Below are 15,792 nucleotides of genomic sequence, written 5' to 3'. Positions count from 1 at the left end.
TGGTCTGTAAAGCGTCAGCACTGGGCAGACAAAGTCGGCCAGGCACACTGCTGGCCACACCACCCCCTCGTACACCCTGGCAGTGTTTTTTTTTGTAAATGTTATTTAGTTTAAAAAAAATGTTACCCTCCATTGTGTGATTGATTACGTATCCATTTGGAGCACTCGCAAAGCTGTTGCAGCCCTTCGCGTTGGAGAAAAATCTCGACGGAAGCGCATTTCACAGAGCTACCGCTGCTGACATTTCTTTCAAGTGACCCCTGTCCCACCCACTTCGGCTACTCGCGGTAGTTTTCCTCGCGCGAGTCAAACAGATGTTTTTTTTTTCAGATCTAATATTTAGTCATATTCAGAGCGGAACCAAAGGTCACGTGATGATTGTTTCGTGTTCAGGCTCAGACCATCGACTCGCTGCACGTGAGGACATGGCCTGATCACGGGCAGCAGCCTGGATCTCAACCCAGGATCTCAGCGGTGGTCGCTCAGCGCTCTGACCTCTGAGCCACACGGTGCTTACTAACATGACATTGCAACAAAAGGGGACATATCTATCTATCTGGATAGCAGTGGTTCTAAACCCGTGGTGCACGCTGCACCCCCTGGGGGTACGAGATGCCCTTTCTGGGGGAGCGAGACGTGGACAGATTATTTTAGAAGGTAAATCATCGAAACACAAATTAAACACGGGCACATAAGTACAACTGCTTTGTTTAATGAAACCTCTGTGAATTTATTAACATAAAAAAATGCTCTTGAGAACTAAAGTGCAAGGCTGCAGTAAAGGTTAAAAAAACACTGCTTTAAACGATCGAGTCCAGCGGAATTCAGTTGCGGACAAGCAGCGCTTGCCGTGCGGCGCGGTTTCACCGACGTTCCTCGATGAGAGATCTCGCAATTATTTCAATGCCGAATAATTTGCCGACGAAGCAGAGCGTGGACACAACGCGCGTTTTCGACCGTATTGGCTCGTGCGTCTTATTGGTGGGGCTGGGGGGGGTGGGGGCGGAAGGGGTTGGGTCGCCGGTGGTGTTAAGTTTTTTCCAAAACCCTTGGGCTCTACTTATCCCCTAAGCGAGTTTGGCATCCTAATAGTCGACGAGGCAACGGTGCGCAGGTGTAAGAATTTATTACGGAAAGTTCCAATTTTGGTGAGGGTATTTTGTTTGTTTTCGTTTTATTTAAACCTACCCCCCCACCGCCTCTTCCAAAAACCGCCTTCGGAAGGAGGTATCATTTATCAAGTAAGACGATAGCTTTGCACTTATAGTGCTCCCAGCAAAGCACTTGCATGTGTCGATCTCCCGAAGAAAGCACTTGCAATTAAAAGTAAATAAAACAAATATCAATACAAAAAGAAATAGAACTCCCTGGAAGTTTCTGGCGCGCCTACTGTGTCGTATTTTGGTGTTAGAGCGACGAAACAATTTAGGGCTCTGTCATGGCCAAACTTTGTTGGCCCAACAGTTGGGCTCACGATGTTTGACATGTTGTACTATCGCCTATAAGGTTGCCACTTTAAATAAATACTGAGATGACACCAGCAATTCTAAAAGATCAATATCCTTTTATGGGCCAGTAGCACGTTTCTAAAATGGCCATCTCATTGGCACGGCTTGCAGTACGCCGTCGACTGCGCACTTACAAACCAGGTAAGCGTCTTATTTTAGCGCATGAAGTCATAAGGAGGTCGATCGGGTGGGTCAGCGGTTAGCCTTGAGATCCTGTAGCATGTGCAATGAATCTCTCTGTGCGGCGTTGTGGTCCGCGCAGCTAATTACATTATCGGTCAAAATCGGCGGTCTTTACGGAGGCGTAGGTGAGCGTTGTCAGCAAGGAGCGCGAGTCGAGGTTGGAGATTTTTTTTTTGCTCCTCCAGTGCCCCCGTCAGTGGCGGACGCCGGAGAGACGGGTTGACGTTGGGGTGAGGTTGTGGGGTAGGAGTCGGGAGATTGCTGCTTCTGGGGAAGTCAGGATAATTGAGCCGACGACGCTTTTAAACTTGAGAGGGGGAGCGAACTTGGACCAAAAAAAAACCCGAATTCTCCACGAGAAGTTCCCAGAGCCAACACTTGCCCTTCCTCGTCATCGGATTCACGGTTCGACCGAGCAAATGCATTGCGAAAGCAACTGAGGCAGTGCCATTTTTGCCAAGGATCTGTAGATCAGTTGACAGGATGGGGGGAACAAAAATTCAACTCTGTGTGCGAAAGAGAGACATGGAGTTTTAGCGAAGATAGGCGCTGCATGAGAATGTTTACGTAAAAATGTCCGTGTCGAATCCGGACGCCTGCACAACACCAGTGGCCAATCGTGGGTCTTCCATCTCTCTTGCCTACCGCATAGGTCGACTCGAGCTGCACACTGCAAGCCGCGTCACGTTGGGCTCAGTAGGTGCTCGCTGACACCACCGAGTGATGCGGAGCAAACAAGGCATGGCTGTGTGTGCACAGGACTGAAGACCATTTTGCAACAAAAAAAAACACCCAACTACTATAAATGTCAGTGTGAAATAACGAATAATTTACAGGCTAATGCCAACCCACTGCTCGATGAAGGCCTCCTCTGTGTACGTTGAACTTCTTTCGCACTGTACGCAGCCAACCGTGCTAATCGGAGATGCGGGGGAAGGACAAAAACTAAACACAGTGGCAAGGGTTGTTTGACCATATTTCACCACGCTGCTCAGTACGGGTTGCTTGGAGGGCAGATGGGGGGGGGGCAAGGTTGGTTCAGATATCTCTCGCCGCTGACGTTGGCCATGGCCGGGAATTAAACTCGTGTCGCCGGGTTCGTAGCGCAGTGCGCAAAACCATTATACCCACCGCTTCACCACACCGTCGCATAATTGGGAAAACATTTGCGCAAATGCGTTTCCCAAATGGAATAAAGATAATGGCCAACGATTCGAACACCTATTGTGCATTACAATAAATGTGCGTCTTCGCCTGGGGTGCGTGAATGTTAATACGACACACACACACACAAAACGCGAAACATTTTGTAGGCACTCTTGCGCCCCGAGTTAATCCGTTGACCTGTTTTTCATTAGAGAGGGAAGGTAATTTATTACGTCGTTTAATCCGGCGAGGTGAATTAAACCGGGGCCCCCATGCTGCTGGTGCAGCATGCAAAGCCGAGGTGTGTAAAAACATTGTAGCCGCCGGTAGCTCGATGCCAATGGGGGGGGGGGTCTGGAAAAAGGGGGGGGGGGCGTGGGTCTCGTGTCAGATTCTGAACACGGCAGCGTTGAGACCCACCCCCCCCACGCTGCCCCCCCCCCACTGCCCCTCTCCCCCCGCTGCCCCCCCCCTCCTTCAAAAGGCTTCTCCACATGCGTGCCTCTCGGTCATCGTTACTCTTGCTCTTCGTGAATGTCACAGGCTGGCCGCACGTCGAGGACGACATTGGCATGTGCTCGAAGTTAAAGAGGCGCTAAGATGTGTGTTTTCTTTCTTTCTTTTAAAACGGGTTACAGTGCTTGAGGAGGATGCGAAGAATATAATGTTTTTATTTTTAAATCCTTTATATTAAGTTCACTTGCTTGCTTGCTTGCGCACTTACGACCGTGCAAATCTTTCGGTCGTTTTTAACCCACTTCCCGTGATCCAATCGAGCTGACATTTTGCAGACAGACTCGTTGTGCGTGACAATTTCTTTTCGTTAAATTTTTTTCCCAAAATTTTCAACATTTTAGAAAAAAAAAATTATATTTAATTATCAATTGCTTAATGGTGGCAGGCAATCATCTGACCCATAGGTGGCAGCCATCTCAAGCCAGAGGACGAGAGGACTCTAGCCGCCACACATATAAGGAATTTATAGTGAAAAAATTTGTTTTTACGGGTTAATTTTTTACTTTTTAACACGCACTCTTCTCGTCATGGATTTTAAAACCCTGCCTCTTGTTGTACGACTGTGAAATAAGAGTGGGGCTTTATATACAAAGAGGGTATACATAGTATCTTTATCAAGAATATACATATATACACACACACACACCGTTATATCCACACACCCGCACCTCTGATTAGTATGGTTGGCTACGTACGGTGCGATAGAAGTTCAACATACATATATACAATCGACCTACCCAGCGAACTGAGTTCAATTCCTGAGTGCAAACTGAACTGGTTTCCGACCCATCCCCTTCATCAACCCACTCTGATCTGCATGGTGAAGTATATGAGGTGTGGTGGAAGCAATCGATGACAGCTCCAGCAGTAGATTAACACCGGGTTTCTATGCTCTGTTATATACAAGTCTGAAATAAAGTTGGATATTCCTTTAAAACATTCGTTGCAACGCTCGCCGTGAATCGTCGAGGTCACTCCTCGATTGCTGGACCCACGACCTTGAGACGTGACAACAGTTTGGCGTAAGCCTTCGTCTCGCAGTGGATAGACCAAAGCTGACTATGATAATGATCGCTTATATTTTTACGTGAGGTCTTTTATTATAATTAAAAACAAAATGGAGATCACTGATCGATTACACCATCCTAAAGAGATTTAATATTTAAAGATACAATTTGCCTGACTCTTGCGGACATTGGCGGAGCCAGTGGGGGGGGGGGGCACGTGCCCCCCCAATGATCCGATCAAAATCCCTAATTTTGATCGGATCATTGGGGTTCATTAGAAATACATCGTCATTTTGCGACCCCCACTGCCACTGTGTAGCATATTATTATTACGTGCCAGGAACTCTATGAGATGATAGGACAATAGTCTAAGTCCATAATTGGCAATAAGTAACGGCAAAGCGGTTATAAGTGACTCACAGAATTGTGTGCAGTTGCGTATACAGCACACGAGCGCGATGCCGATCACACAACGCGGTTCAAATTCGACCCCCGATCGAAGGCCGCGCCATCGTCGCACACGTGTCGAATAAAAAGCAAGGGACAAGTCCTTACTTACTAACAACTCCTTACTTACTAACAACTCCTTACTTACTAGCAACTCCTCTATCATGTTTCATTGCTGGAGGGGTTGCCCCCCTACCTGAACATCCTGGCTCCGCCATTGCTTGTGGACACAATTTTTAAATGGGGCAAAATCTCTCATTCATATATTTGTGTTCTCTACATAAAAACAAATTAAAAGTTATCTTCACACAACACATCGGCCACACGGCCTTCTGAGCGGCATTAAATCAGTCCCAGTGCAATCAAACTCGAGGGCCGGTTTCAAACACGACACAGTATCTCTTTAGAAGTGTCTTAGGTCAACGTGTTTGTGTCCCACGTCTGTGGACGAACGGCAGCGGTTACATTGTATTCTAATATGGATGCGCTATCCGACTGCTGCGTCAGCTACACTTCACTGGGCATCAATACTGGACGTCTGTGAAGAAGAGCTTTATAGCTCATCGGATTCCTCCTGCAGTGTGCATCAATGCTCAGATTCTGACACTGTTGACGTGAGCTCTTCCTGCTTGAACTCGCTTCTTCATCTCAGCTGCGAACCACTCACACAAATTGATCGTCGGCTCGGCTTTATCTGAATCGTTGCCCTCCGGTGACCTTTGCAACCGAGAGTCGCGGCATCCTCCACGGACTAGAGTAGAAGCTGCATATAAGCACACCCCTCTGGAGCAAGGCCACCTGTGCTTATATCCGTCATGTGTGCTTGCATGAGAAGTCTCCCTTTGCCTCCCCCACCGTGATAACAATAACAATTTGGACTTGTAAGGTTCCGCACGGTGTTCGGTGTTCGCTCTCAACTGTCGAAGGGAGGTGGAGAGCAGGAATCATCGACACGCGGGAGAGACGAGCCAGCCGGGAGATGAGCCGGCTCCGATGATGTTGTCGGCTTGCCAATGAATACGCGTTTCGTACCAACGATGCGTTGCTTGTATCAGGACTGTGCATATATCCAGCTTCCACTGTACGCACGTTTGACAACACACGCCGTGGTTACGTAGTGCTGCACAATTTGAACTCGCACGAAGGTCAACAGCGTTGGCTGCACGCTTCTCCTCTCTCTCTCTCGTCTTTTCAAGTTTCACGCATTCCACACTCGCGATTTAAAGGCGCAATTCTGAGCGCAGGGTGCAGACTCGGGTGAGGTCAGGCTTTCAAATATATAAATATAAACACCTCGGAAATAAGTCTAGCGGCGGCCCTTTAAGCCGGCTCGCATTTTGCACGGCGCGCACGGCGTGGACGGCGTGCACGATGGAAGGGGCGAGTTCGCCGCCGAGTATGAAATCGCACGCGGCAGGCAAATAATACAAATTAAACGCGCCGATTGATCCCTCCAAATGAGATTTTCAATTTGCGCCCAAGCCACGAACATCGGACTCGCTGGTGCCATTGACCGAGAATTCACCTCCCGTCTGCCCATTGCACTCAAGTGAAATGCCCACGCGTCAATTTGGGCGGACGTTGGGAGCTACCGTTCGACCGCCAGACTAACGCGACTGGTCAACCGAGACCAACAACATTTACAAGAATAATAATAATAATAAACTCAGCTGCGTAATAGATTTGTAGAACCGTTAACTCGGCTCGGGACTGTTCGCCGAAATGATGGTGCGTGGTGGTGCTGGTGAGTGCTACATGGTTAGCGCATTCTCCTGATCATAACCCTCCCTGCCCCCAGTAATTAAAACAAACAAAAAGTCAGTCGTGCGTCTTACAATCCGGTAGGTATGTGGATGAGCGGCCTTCTAGATCACTTTAGTGACGCCCAACACTCACCCACCGCGTGAAACTTCAAGTCCCTCACCTCCTCCGCCAGCTGACCTTTGACATCGGAATGGCTGGACGATGGCTGGTCTGCATGAGGACACGCTCACTGTATGTAACTTTGGCTACTCCGTGTGTATAGTACACAGTGGCGTGTGGACGAGAGGATGGAGCGCTGACAGCGCAGTAGTCCACGCACTGAGTCGTGAACCCTGCGAGCCGAGTTCGAGTCCTGCCATGGCTCATGTCAGTGGCGAGGGACACCTCTGAACGGTTCTTGCCCACACCCCCCCCCCCCACCCACCTTCATCAACCTAAACTGACCAGTGTGGGGAAGCAAGGCCAAGTAACTATTCGGACGCCACGGTGGCGAGATGTTAACTACCTCGCCTGGTGTACAGGAGGTCGTGGGTTCGATCACGACCATTAGACCTGATCTATTTTGGAGTTTGCATGTTTTCCACGTGGTCGCGTCGATTTTTCTCCGGGCCCTTCGGGTTTTTCCCCCTCCACATTTAGAAACATGCGTTTTGAGTATTTGCTATCAATTTTCACGTGAAAAAGACGCTTGCTTGAGCTCCTATGTGTGACCGGGTCGCTTCTGAAGAAGAGCTCTACAGCTCAGTCGGCCTTAGCTGGTAAAATAATAAATACATGAAATAGTTTCGTTTTAACTCCCATGATTGACAATAGCATGCACAGACTTTCACCATCATCAGTGGCTTGACAAAGGGATGTTGAGCTCTTCTAGATAGTTAAGAGATACAGGCATGCTCGCGATGTGGTGGTGATCACCGCGCACAATGGCTAGCTGGTATTATCATCAGCAGCAGCGGCAGCAGCGAACGCAGCATCTCCACGTTTAATCCGCGGTGTCCGCACGCACTCCGACGCGATCCATGTGTCGCTTCAGCACACGCACGCACGTGGGCTGTGAGCTGGGCACAGACAACTGGATTATTACACGTCTCTGTGTGTATGTGTCTCGTTGATGTACGGCCCGGTTAAATGTATAGTGACACGTGCAGAAGTTTGAACATTCCTGCGTTGCCACTAAGTTACTCTGAAGGTTTTTTTTTTAGTTTTGGTGCGCGCGCTCGTGTGTGTGTGTGAGAGAGTACAGCGTTGCACCTGTGCTCCGCTTCTGCGAGCTGAGGTCTCATCACAAGCACCTCCCATTAGCACGGTTGACTACGTACGGTGCGAAAGAAGTCCAACCTACATACGCACAAGCGCCATGTGGTTTTAAATGTGTCGTCTGTGTGTGTGAGTGAGTGCTATGCTCGCTGACATTCCTGTGCCAGTTAATTTATATGCCACCTTATAATGTTTTGCAGAGCTTTGACAAATACACCGTTGCTTGAAGGCCCATGCACATCTCTTTTTGCGGTCACGGAGTTGTTTCGCCATACTTCACCACGTTCGTTAGGGCGGCAATGGCAGGGGTGGCAAGATCGGTCAAGCTATCAATCCCCATTGATGTCAGTTCTTGCTGCGAAACCGAATTCAGGTCCGCCAGATTAAGTGCGTTGTTACGCTAATCCTTCATAGGCACAATACTCTGCGAGTTCCCGAAACTATGGAACAATATAATAACAACACTCCGTAGCGAACCCAAAAAAACCTATGTTATGGATAATAACAACAACAGTATTAGCAATACGCGTGCAGTTTGCATTTCATCGCAAGATCCAGAAGTGGATGAAACATGATTGATCAAAATGTTGATGCGCTTAATAGAAATAAAGAATTAATATGGAGATTTGCATTTATTTATTTTTTCATGACAAGTGATATTTTTTAATCTTGTTTATCCTCAGCTAATTATAATGCAGTCGCGAAAACAATTCTCGCCAAAAATGAGCCACTCAATTCCACGCACGGAAAAGGTTGCGTCGTGACTGCGCGTAAGAGCAGCGGCGAAAACTTTTCGTGCAAAATGTTCGCCTGTTGCGCGCCCACTTATCCACGGGTGCGTTTCCCCCAACGATATATAGCGGCCGCAGGCTGTCGCTCGCTCGCGTGAAATCGTGTGGAGCTGCGCGTTGACCCAAAGGTCAAAGTTTCGGCAAAATCTGCACCGGTTTGGTCGGCGGAAGGGCACCCTCACGTGACTCCGTTGCGTCGGTCGACTCAGCGTCGTCACCGTGGCTCAGCGTGTTCCACCACGAGATGACGAACACCGGCTAAGCCCTGTTGACATTCAGCCTTAAAGATCATGTCCTTGGCATCAGACTTTCTTTTTTTTTACCTGCATCAGTTGTTCATTTGAGCCAACAACACGCAAGAGGTTTTCTTTGTAACTTTCTGAAACTCCTTTATAAGTTACGACAGTCTGTTCCAGATGTTTTAGTGAAACGGTGAGTGAGGCTTTGGGGGTTTTTTTTTTCGAATCAAGCAGAAGGATTTAATTTGTGGACAAGTAAGAGGGGCCAGCACCGGGCATGATTGTGCAGTGTTTATGAGTTGCGAGGTGAATTTAGTGGATTTTTGAACGGGGACTTCGCGTTTTCAATGTGGATACAAACAATAAACTGAACAGAAAACAGTGCTGGTAATGACGCGGATAACTTACTTGAAACTATCTGTGAGTGGATTGTTCCTGTAGTGTAGAGTGACAAGCCTAGCCAAAGTAATTATACGGCTGGACGTCCAGATAATGAGATTAGTTTTTGTTTTGCTCTATTACAAAACATCTTCTGCTTTAACAAATAGATGTTAAGTTCATACCTCACTTATTCTGGAATTAAGCAAGAGCCTACTTCACAAATTGCATTGGTCAGAGTGGTGAAGTATGGTCATACAACTTCCACGAAGCCGCAAGCCAAAGAGAGAGAGACGTCTCATCCCACTGGCCCATTGACACGAGGGCTGTACATGTTCACACAATAGTATAACGATAGTCAACAGCCCCCTTGCAAATCCACTGCTGGATGAAGGCCACCCTACGCCGCGTTGGCCACAGGGGTTGTGCGAGTAAACTTCACCACGTCGGTCAGTGCGGCTCAGTGAAGGTGGGTGGGTGCTCAGGACCGGTCCGAATTTCACTCACTACTGATGTTAGCCGTGGTCGCGGACTCAAACTTAGGTGGCCGGGTTCCTAGCGCACGATGGGCTTGTGTGTTGACAATGACCCTGGCGCCTGGGAGACTGACGGGTCAACGTCGTGGCGGTGATGGCGGTGTTGTCACTTTACTGACACACTGCGTGCATCTGAGTCGTGGCGGTGATGGTGGTGTTGTCACCTTACTGACACACTGCGTGCATCTGAGTGGTGGCGGTGATGGTGGTGATGTCACCTTACTGACACACTGCATCTGAGTCGTGGCGGTGATGGTGGTGATGTCACCTTACTGACACACTGCGTCTGAGTGGTGGGGGTGATGGTGGTGTTGTCACCTTACTGACACACTGCATCTGAGTGGTGGCGGTGATGGTGGTGATGTCACCTTACTGACACACGTGCGTCTGAGTGGTGGCGGTGATGGTGGTGATGTCACCTTACTGACACACTGCGTCTGAGTGGTGGGGGTGATGGTGGTGTTGTCACCTTACTGACACACTGCATCTGAGTGGTGGCGGTGATGGTGGTGATGTCACCTTACTGACACACGTGCGTCTGAGTGGTGGCGGTGATGGTGGTGATGTCACCTTACTGACACACTGCATGCATCTGAGTCATGGCGGTGATGGCGGTGTTGTCACCTTACTGACACACGTGCATCTGAATGGTGGCGGTGATGGTGGTGATGTTACCTTACTGACACACTGCATCTGATTGGTGGCGGTGATGGTGGTGATGTTACCTTACTGACACACGTGCATCTGAATGGTGGCGGTGATGGTGGTGATGTTACCTTACTGACACACTGCATCTGATTGGTGGCGGTGATGCTGGTGATGTCACCATACTGACACACGTGCATCTGAGTCGTGGCGGTGATGGTGGTGTTGTCACATTACTGACACACGTGCATCTGAGTCGTGGCGGTGATGCTGGGGTTGTCACCTTACTGACACACTGCGTGCATCTGAGTGGTGGCGGTGATGGTGGTGATGTCACCATACTGACACACTGCGTGCATCTGAGTGTGCCGACCTGCTACTTCAATGTTAAAGCTGTACGTTGATCAAGCCCCAGAGATGCAACTGAAAGCTAAGCGATGCTACGCAAGACAGGGAGAATAATAATAATATAATACTGTTTAGTTTTAATTATGCGTTGTCCCAGTAGCGTCTTGTCACTATTGATAACGCCTAACTATGAATAACTTGTATCGAGCATGGTGAAGTATGGTCAGTCAATCCCTCATGGCTACCACGGCGGAAGAACGCCTTCTTACAAAGGTGGATTGACAAAGAGCCGGTACATTACATGATTACATGTATTAGTAACTATCCATTACCTATTAGAGTGGAGCGGTGGCGCTGTGGTTAGCGCTATGGCGCTATAAACCCAGATGACTAATCTGTTTTTGGGGTCCGCGGCTTACACGCCCCATCCTGCACTTACCAGCGTGGTGAAGTATGGTCAAACAACCCCCACATGGCGGACACGGCTTAGGGAAGCTTTCATCCAGCTATATATTACAATTAACTATCGATTCATAAGCATGGACGTTTTGGCCAATCGTGCAACAAAAAAAGCGATTTAACTCATGATGTACGTACGTATGTTGAACTTATTTCGCACCTCCGATTAGTAATAGTTCGCGACGCACGGTGCGAAAGAAGTTCAACATACATACCGTAACGTAGCCAACGCACGCTCACGCAAAGGTTGGGCAGTACGTCAAGTTGGGTTGTTGACACATCCGCCACGGGAGTTTTGGCGTTCTCCCCCGTGTGTGTGTGAGTTGTTCCTTCCACGACAAGCAAATACTTCTTTAATATATAACGGGATATCGTCCAAACATCTCAAACTGGGCACTCATCGGCGAGTCTTCGGGACTCATTGTAGTTGTTTTTTTTCAATCTCCCCATTATATACGTGTGTTATACATACTGACTGACACTCCCGTTACCATTCCACTGCTGGTCGAAAGCCTTTTTCACAACGACCATGTCCATCGGTTATGGCAGTTAGTTGACCATACTTCACCACGCTGGTCAGTTGCGTGTGTGTGTAGCGATTCCCGCTCACGGCCAACACTAGTGACGATTATCTGAACCGGTCCTGAGCCTCCCCTAGATCGACTCAGCCTCTTCAAATGAGTACCTGGTGCGGTGTGTGAACATCGCCACTGGGGGGACAAAGGCGGCCGGGCGTGGTGCTGGCCACCCACAGCCCAGTGCGCCATGCTTGCCCTTCATAGGTGCTCGCTAACAGCACTCGCCCCAACAGTCTGTTAAGGCTACAAGGGGGATCTTTGTCTTTGTCTGCCCAATACGGCATCCGCTACTGATGTCGGTCGCGGGCCAGGAATCGAACTCGAAGTGGCCAACTTCACGAGCGCAAGGAGCGCGCCCACCACCGTGTATCAATATGATCACGGGTTCAAAACTAAAAAAAAAGTTTTTTTCTACTTGGGCACGGCGGCCGTGTTTTGCGCATCAGCCGATATCTGAGCGGACGATGGTTTACGCGACCACCGGCAATCCGTGCGGCACCCGTGACTCTTCACGAATCGCGTTCACCGGTTAGTTGTCTGTCCGCGTGCGCCGTTCGCGTGACCCCCCCCCCCCACTCGGGCTCACAGCTGTTCCGCGGCGACGGTAAAGCAATTACGTCGAGTACGTCCTATGATCGTTGTTACGTTGTTTTTATAGCTTCATTTTGGTGATTTTGAAAACTTTTGGGTTAGCCATGTTTGTTTGCTGTGGTACAGAGTTAGCCTGATAACTTTAATCTACATTGTCTTATGGTTATTATTGTTTGACTTGCATCCCACTGGGATTTTTGCACACAGCGTTATTTTTTCTGGAACACTTTGCTGTTTTTCCCTGGATTTTTCTGTTGCGCGCAGTCACTTTAAGATGTTTCTTGTTCATGTTTTTATTTTGTTGCGGTTGCACCCGAGTCAAGAGCCACATGGCTCACAGGGTTATACCTAATAAATGAAACTGAAACTGACACGCGTGACATCCGTGACACGCGCGCGCGTGTGTGCACGTGTCTTCAGCGGTGGGGGGTGGCGGTGGCGCAGTGGTTAGCGCGCTGCGTCCCAAACCGGGCGACGCGAGTTTCGATTCCCGCTCGCGAGTAAGGAGAGTGGCGACTATGTCAGCCGGCGCTGGGGCTCTAACCCCTCGATCGACTCACACTCAAACGAGGACCCCGGCGCGGTGCGCAAACATCGCCACGAAGGGAGACAAAGGCGGCCGTGCGTGGGGGTGCTGGCCAACCACCCCCTCGTGTGCCGTACCCGGCTCGCTAACAACACTTGCCCCAAAAGTCAGTTAAGGCTATATGGGGGGCGGGGATATTTGTCTCTAGCACGTGCCATTGCGTGTGTCTGTGTCTGTCGGTGTGAGCGGTGGCGCAGTGGTTTCGCGCTCCGAGCTACTACGAAACTCGACTAGAATGGTTCGATTCCTGGACACGAATTACATCGCCGCTTGCAAGTCCGAGACTTTCCGCCCCCCGCCCCCCTAGGCCAACTCAGTCTTCAATGGGGGCATGGTGCTCGCCACTCCACTCCGTAGAAATTCGGCCTCAATAGGCGCTCGCAAACAGCAGTTTCTCTAAACACTCGGCAGAGGTCGAGGCATTGCCGTTGTATTGTGCCGTGGATGCGTAAAGTTGATACGAAAATATGACGTGCACACACACATAGACAAAGATCCCCCGTATAGGCACACCGTACTTTTGAGTCAAGTACTGTTCGAGAGCACCCGTGAAGGCTGGAATGGTACCCGAAGCCGTGTTGTGGCCTGAATCATGCCCGGCCGCCTTTGTCTCCCCAGTGGCGATGTTTACACACCGCACCAAGTCACTCATTTGAGGCTGAGTCAACTTAGGGGAGGCCCAGGACCGGTTCAGATGACAGCATAGTCCCTGGCCGTGAGCGGGAATCGAACTCGGGTGGTCGCGTTCGAAGCGCAGCGCGCCCTACCCGCTACACACACACGTGTACACACACACACGTGTACACACACATATACACACACACACGTGTACACACACACACGTATACTCACTTCGTCTGTGCCGCTTGGCCCTCGCCGTCGCGTTGTGGCCGCCCGTAAAATCCACGAGAGAGGCGACGATGACCAGGAGGAGCACATGGAACTGCATAGTCGCTTTGCCGCGCACCGGCCAGGTTCACTGCGGCTCGGGCAGACGCGCGTGGCTGCAGCTACTGCTGCCCATAGACAACCCGTCCCGTCCTCGAGGGCCGAAGCTCCCAGTCTTCTTCCCAGCTCCCCCTCCCCCCCCGCCGCTTTAAGAGATGCCGAGTAGCGCGGATGCCGCACACTGTCGACTACGTGGCCACAATATCGTCCCGATGCGACGGGGGCATCGCACCGCTGCTCATGTCAACGCAGCCGCCGGTCGCTCCGCTCGCCCCGCGCTCTTCGTCGCTCTCTGGCCTCGGAGAGTCGCGCGCGCGACTTTCACTCTTCTATCCTAACGGACGCGCCGCTCTTGGTACCTTGAAAGCGGAGGATGTGATCTTCACTGTCTCTCGTTGTGTGTGTCTCTCTCTCTGTGCGTGCGCGTGTCTCTCTCTCTGTGTGTGTCTCGTCCGTGCTGTTTGTTTTGGCCGCGGCTCAACGACGTTGCCCCGCCAGGTAGACGCGAGCGCTCACTGGGCACGCTGGCTCCGCGTGGAGCGTCGGTGGATGCGCATCGTGAATAGAGCTCACGTCGCCTCCGTGATCACCTGCGTGACAAGGGAGAGGATGAGCCCCCGGTCTCAAGAGGTGCCAACTAAACTGTTCCACAAAGGTCGCTTCGGTTGCCAGAGGGTTATCGCCGACTTACCTGCGCAACGCCGGGCTTGGAGACCTCCCCCGCATGCGCTCTGCTCACAGTCGCGTTTGTATTTAATACGAGGGGGGGTTGTGGTGGCGGTGGTGGTGGCGGCGGTGGTGGCACGTAACCTTCAAGTTATAAAACATTCTTTAAATTTCTACTGGTTATAACAGAAGGCGGGTTTCCTACTGGGTTACAAAATAATAAACGATAACGGTCGTAATAATATAATAACAATAATAAAAAAAGTCAAAGAAAGAGAGACGAGAGAGCGAGATGTAGAGAGCGGAGAGAGAGGAGGGAGAGAGAAACACGCTTTGCAAATTTATTACCGGATGAAGGCTCGCGAGTGGCGGCGTAAGCGATAGGGCGTCAGTGCGCTGCCGGGAGGGAGCAGCGATCGGAAAACGAGTTTTAATTTAAAACAAATGTGCCTGCCTCGGCACGGCAGAGCGCAGCTCAGGGGCTCTGGCTCGTGGGGAGACACGGAGGAGCAGGAGGAGGAGGGAGGAGCGGGCCGGCCACTTGCTCGCTCGCCTCCCAGCTCAGGAATGGGTCTCTCCACTCATGGGTACTGCTCCTCTTTAGCTCCCGCAGAGATCCTGGCGATGGCGTCAGCGCTACGAGGGGGACTCAAGGGGGGGGGCAGCTTGAGGTGGGGGAGGAATTGATGGGGGCCAGGGCGGCGCTTGGGTGAGTCCCGACAAGGGGGGAGGGAGGGAGGTAGGGAGGGTGGGAGCCGGTGTTAGGTTAGTGGGGGGTGGGGAGGGAGAAGGTGGGACGGAGAAGAGAGGAGAGAGTGGCTTGTGCTGGAGGAGGTATGGAGGAGGAGGAGTGTGGAGGGGGGTTGAGAGAGTGTGTGTGGTGGTGGTGGGGGGTGGCTGGCTGGAGAGGGCATCGGCCAAACATCTTGCTTTGCGGCTTGCGGAGAATCTTAAGGATTCGGTGTAAATGTGCGTCTCGGGGCTGCCGAGCGCAAGGCGCGCACTTCGTATGAAAGAACCTAAACGGCACCAACGCATCTCACGAGTGTGTACCACGCCGTGGATGCCACCGAGTGCTCGCGGTGTTCTCAGCATTGTGCCGTGGGCGCGAGATGCTGATGGAGGTCTTCGCAGCGCCACGCGCTCTTTCTTTCTTTTTGTGGATCGGCACGTGTTTTTGTTTCTTTGGGAATATCGCC

At 50.7% G+C, this 15,792-nt stretch overlaps 1 protein-coding gene across 2 annotated transcripts in view; it reads right to left on the bottom strand.

Annotated features, from left to right (window-relative positions):
* LOC144935798 (R-spondin-3-like) overlaps window positions 1–15,218 on the bottom strand; it is a 28,673-nt gene extending 13,455 nt beyond the window's left edge. The window contains exons 1-2 of one of the 2 annotated variants that reach the window (XM_078862553.1): window positions 14,619–15,218; window positions 13,832–14,517 (exon numbers count right to left, since the gene is read on the bottom strand). In XM_078862553.1, coding sequence (XP_078718679.1) covers window positions 13,832–13,928 — 97 coding nt within the window. In that variant the 5' untranslated portion in view covers window positions 13,929–14,517; window positions 14,619–15,218. The remainder of the gene's footprint in view (window positions 1–13,831; window positions 14,518–14,618) is intronic. The other variant, XM_078862555.1, reaches the window with a different exon arrangement.
* Window positions 15,219–15,792: the final 574 nt, after the last annotated feature.

The sequence above is a fragment of the Lampetra fluviatilis genome, chromosome 14, assembly GCF_964198595.1.
Source record: "Lampetra fluviatilis chromosome 14, kcLamFluv1.1, whole genome shotgun sequence".
Taxonomy (NCBI): Eukaryota; Metazoa; Chordata; class Hyperoartia; order Petromyzontiformes; family Petromyzontidae; genus Lampetra; species Lampetra fluviatilis.
This window is presented reverse-complemented; position numbering and strand designations above follow the sequence as displayed.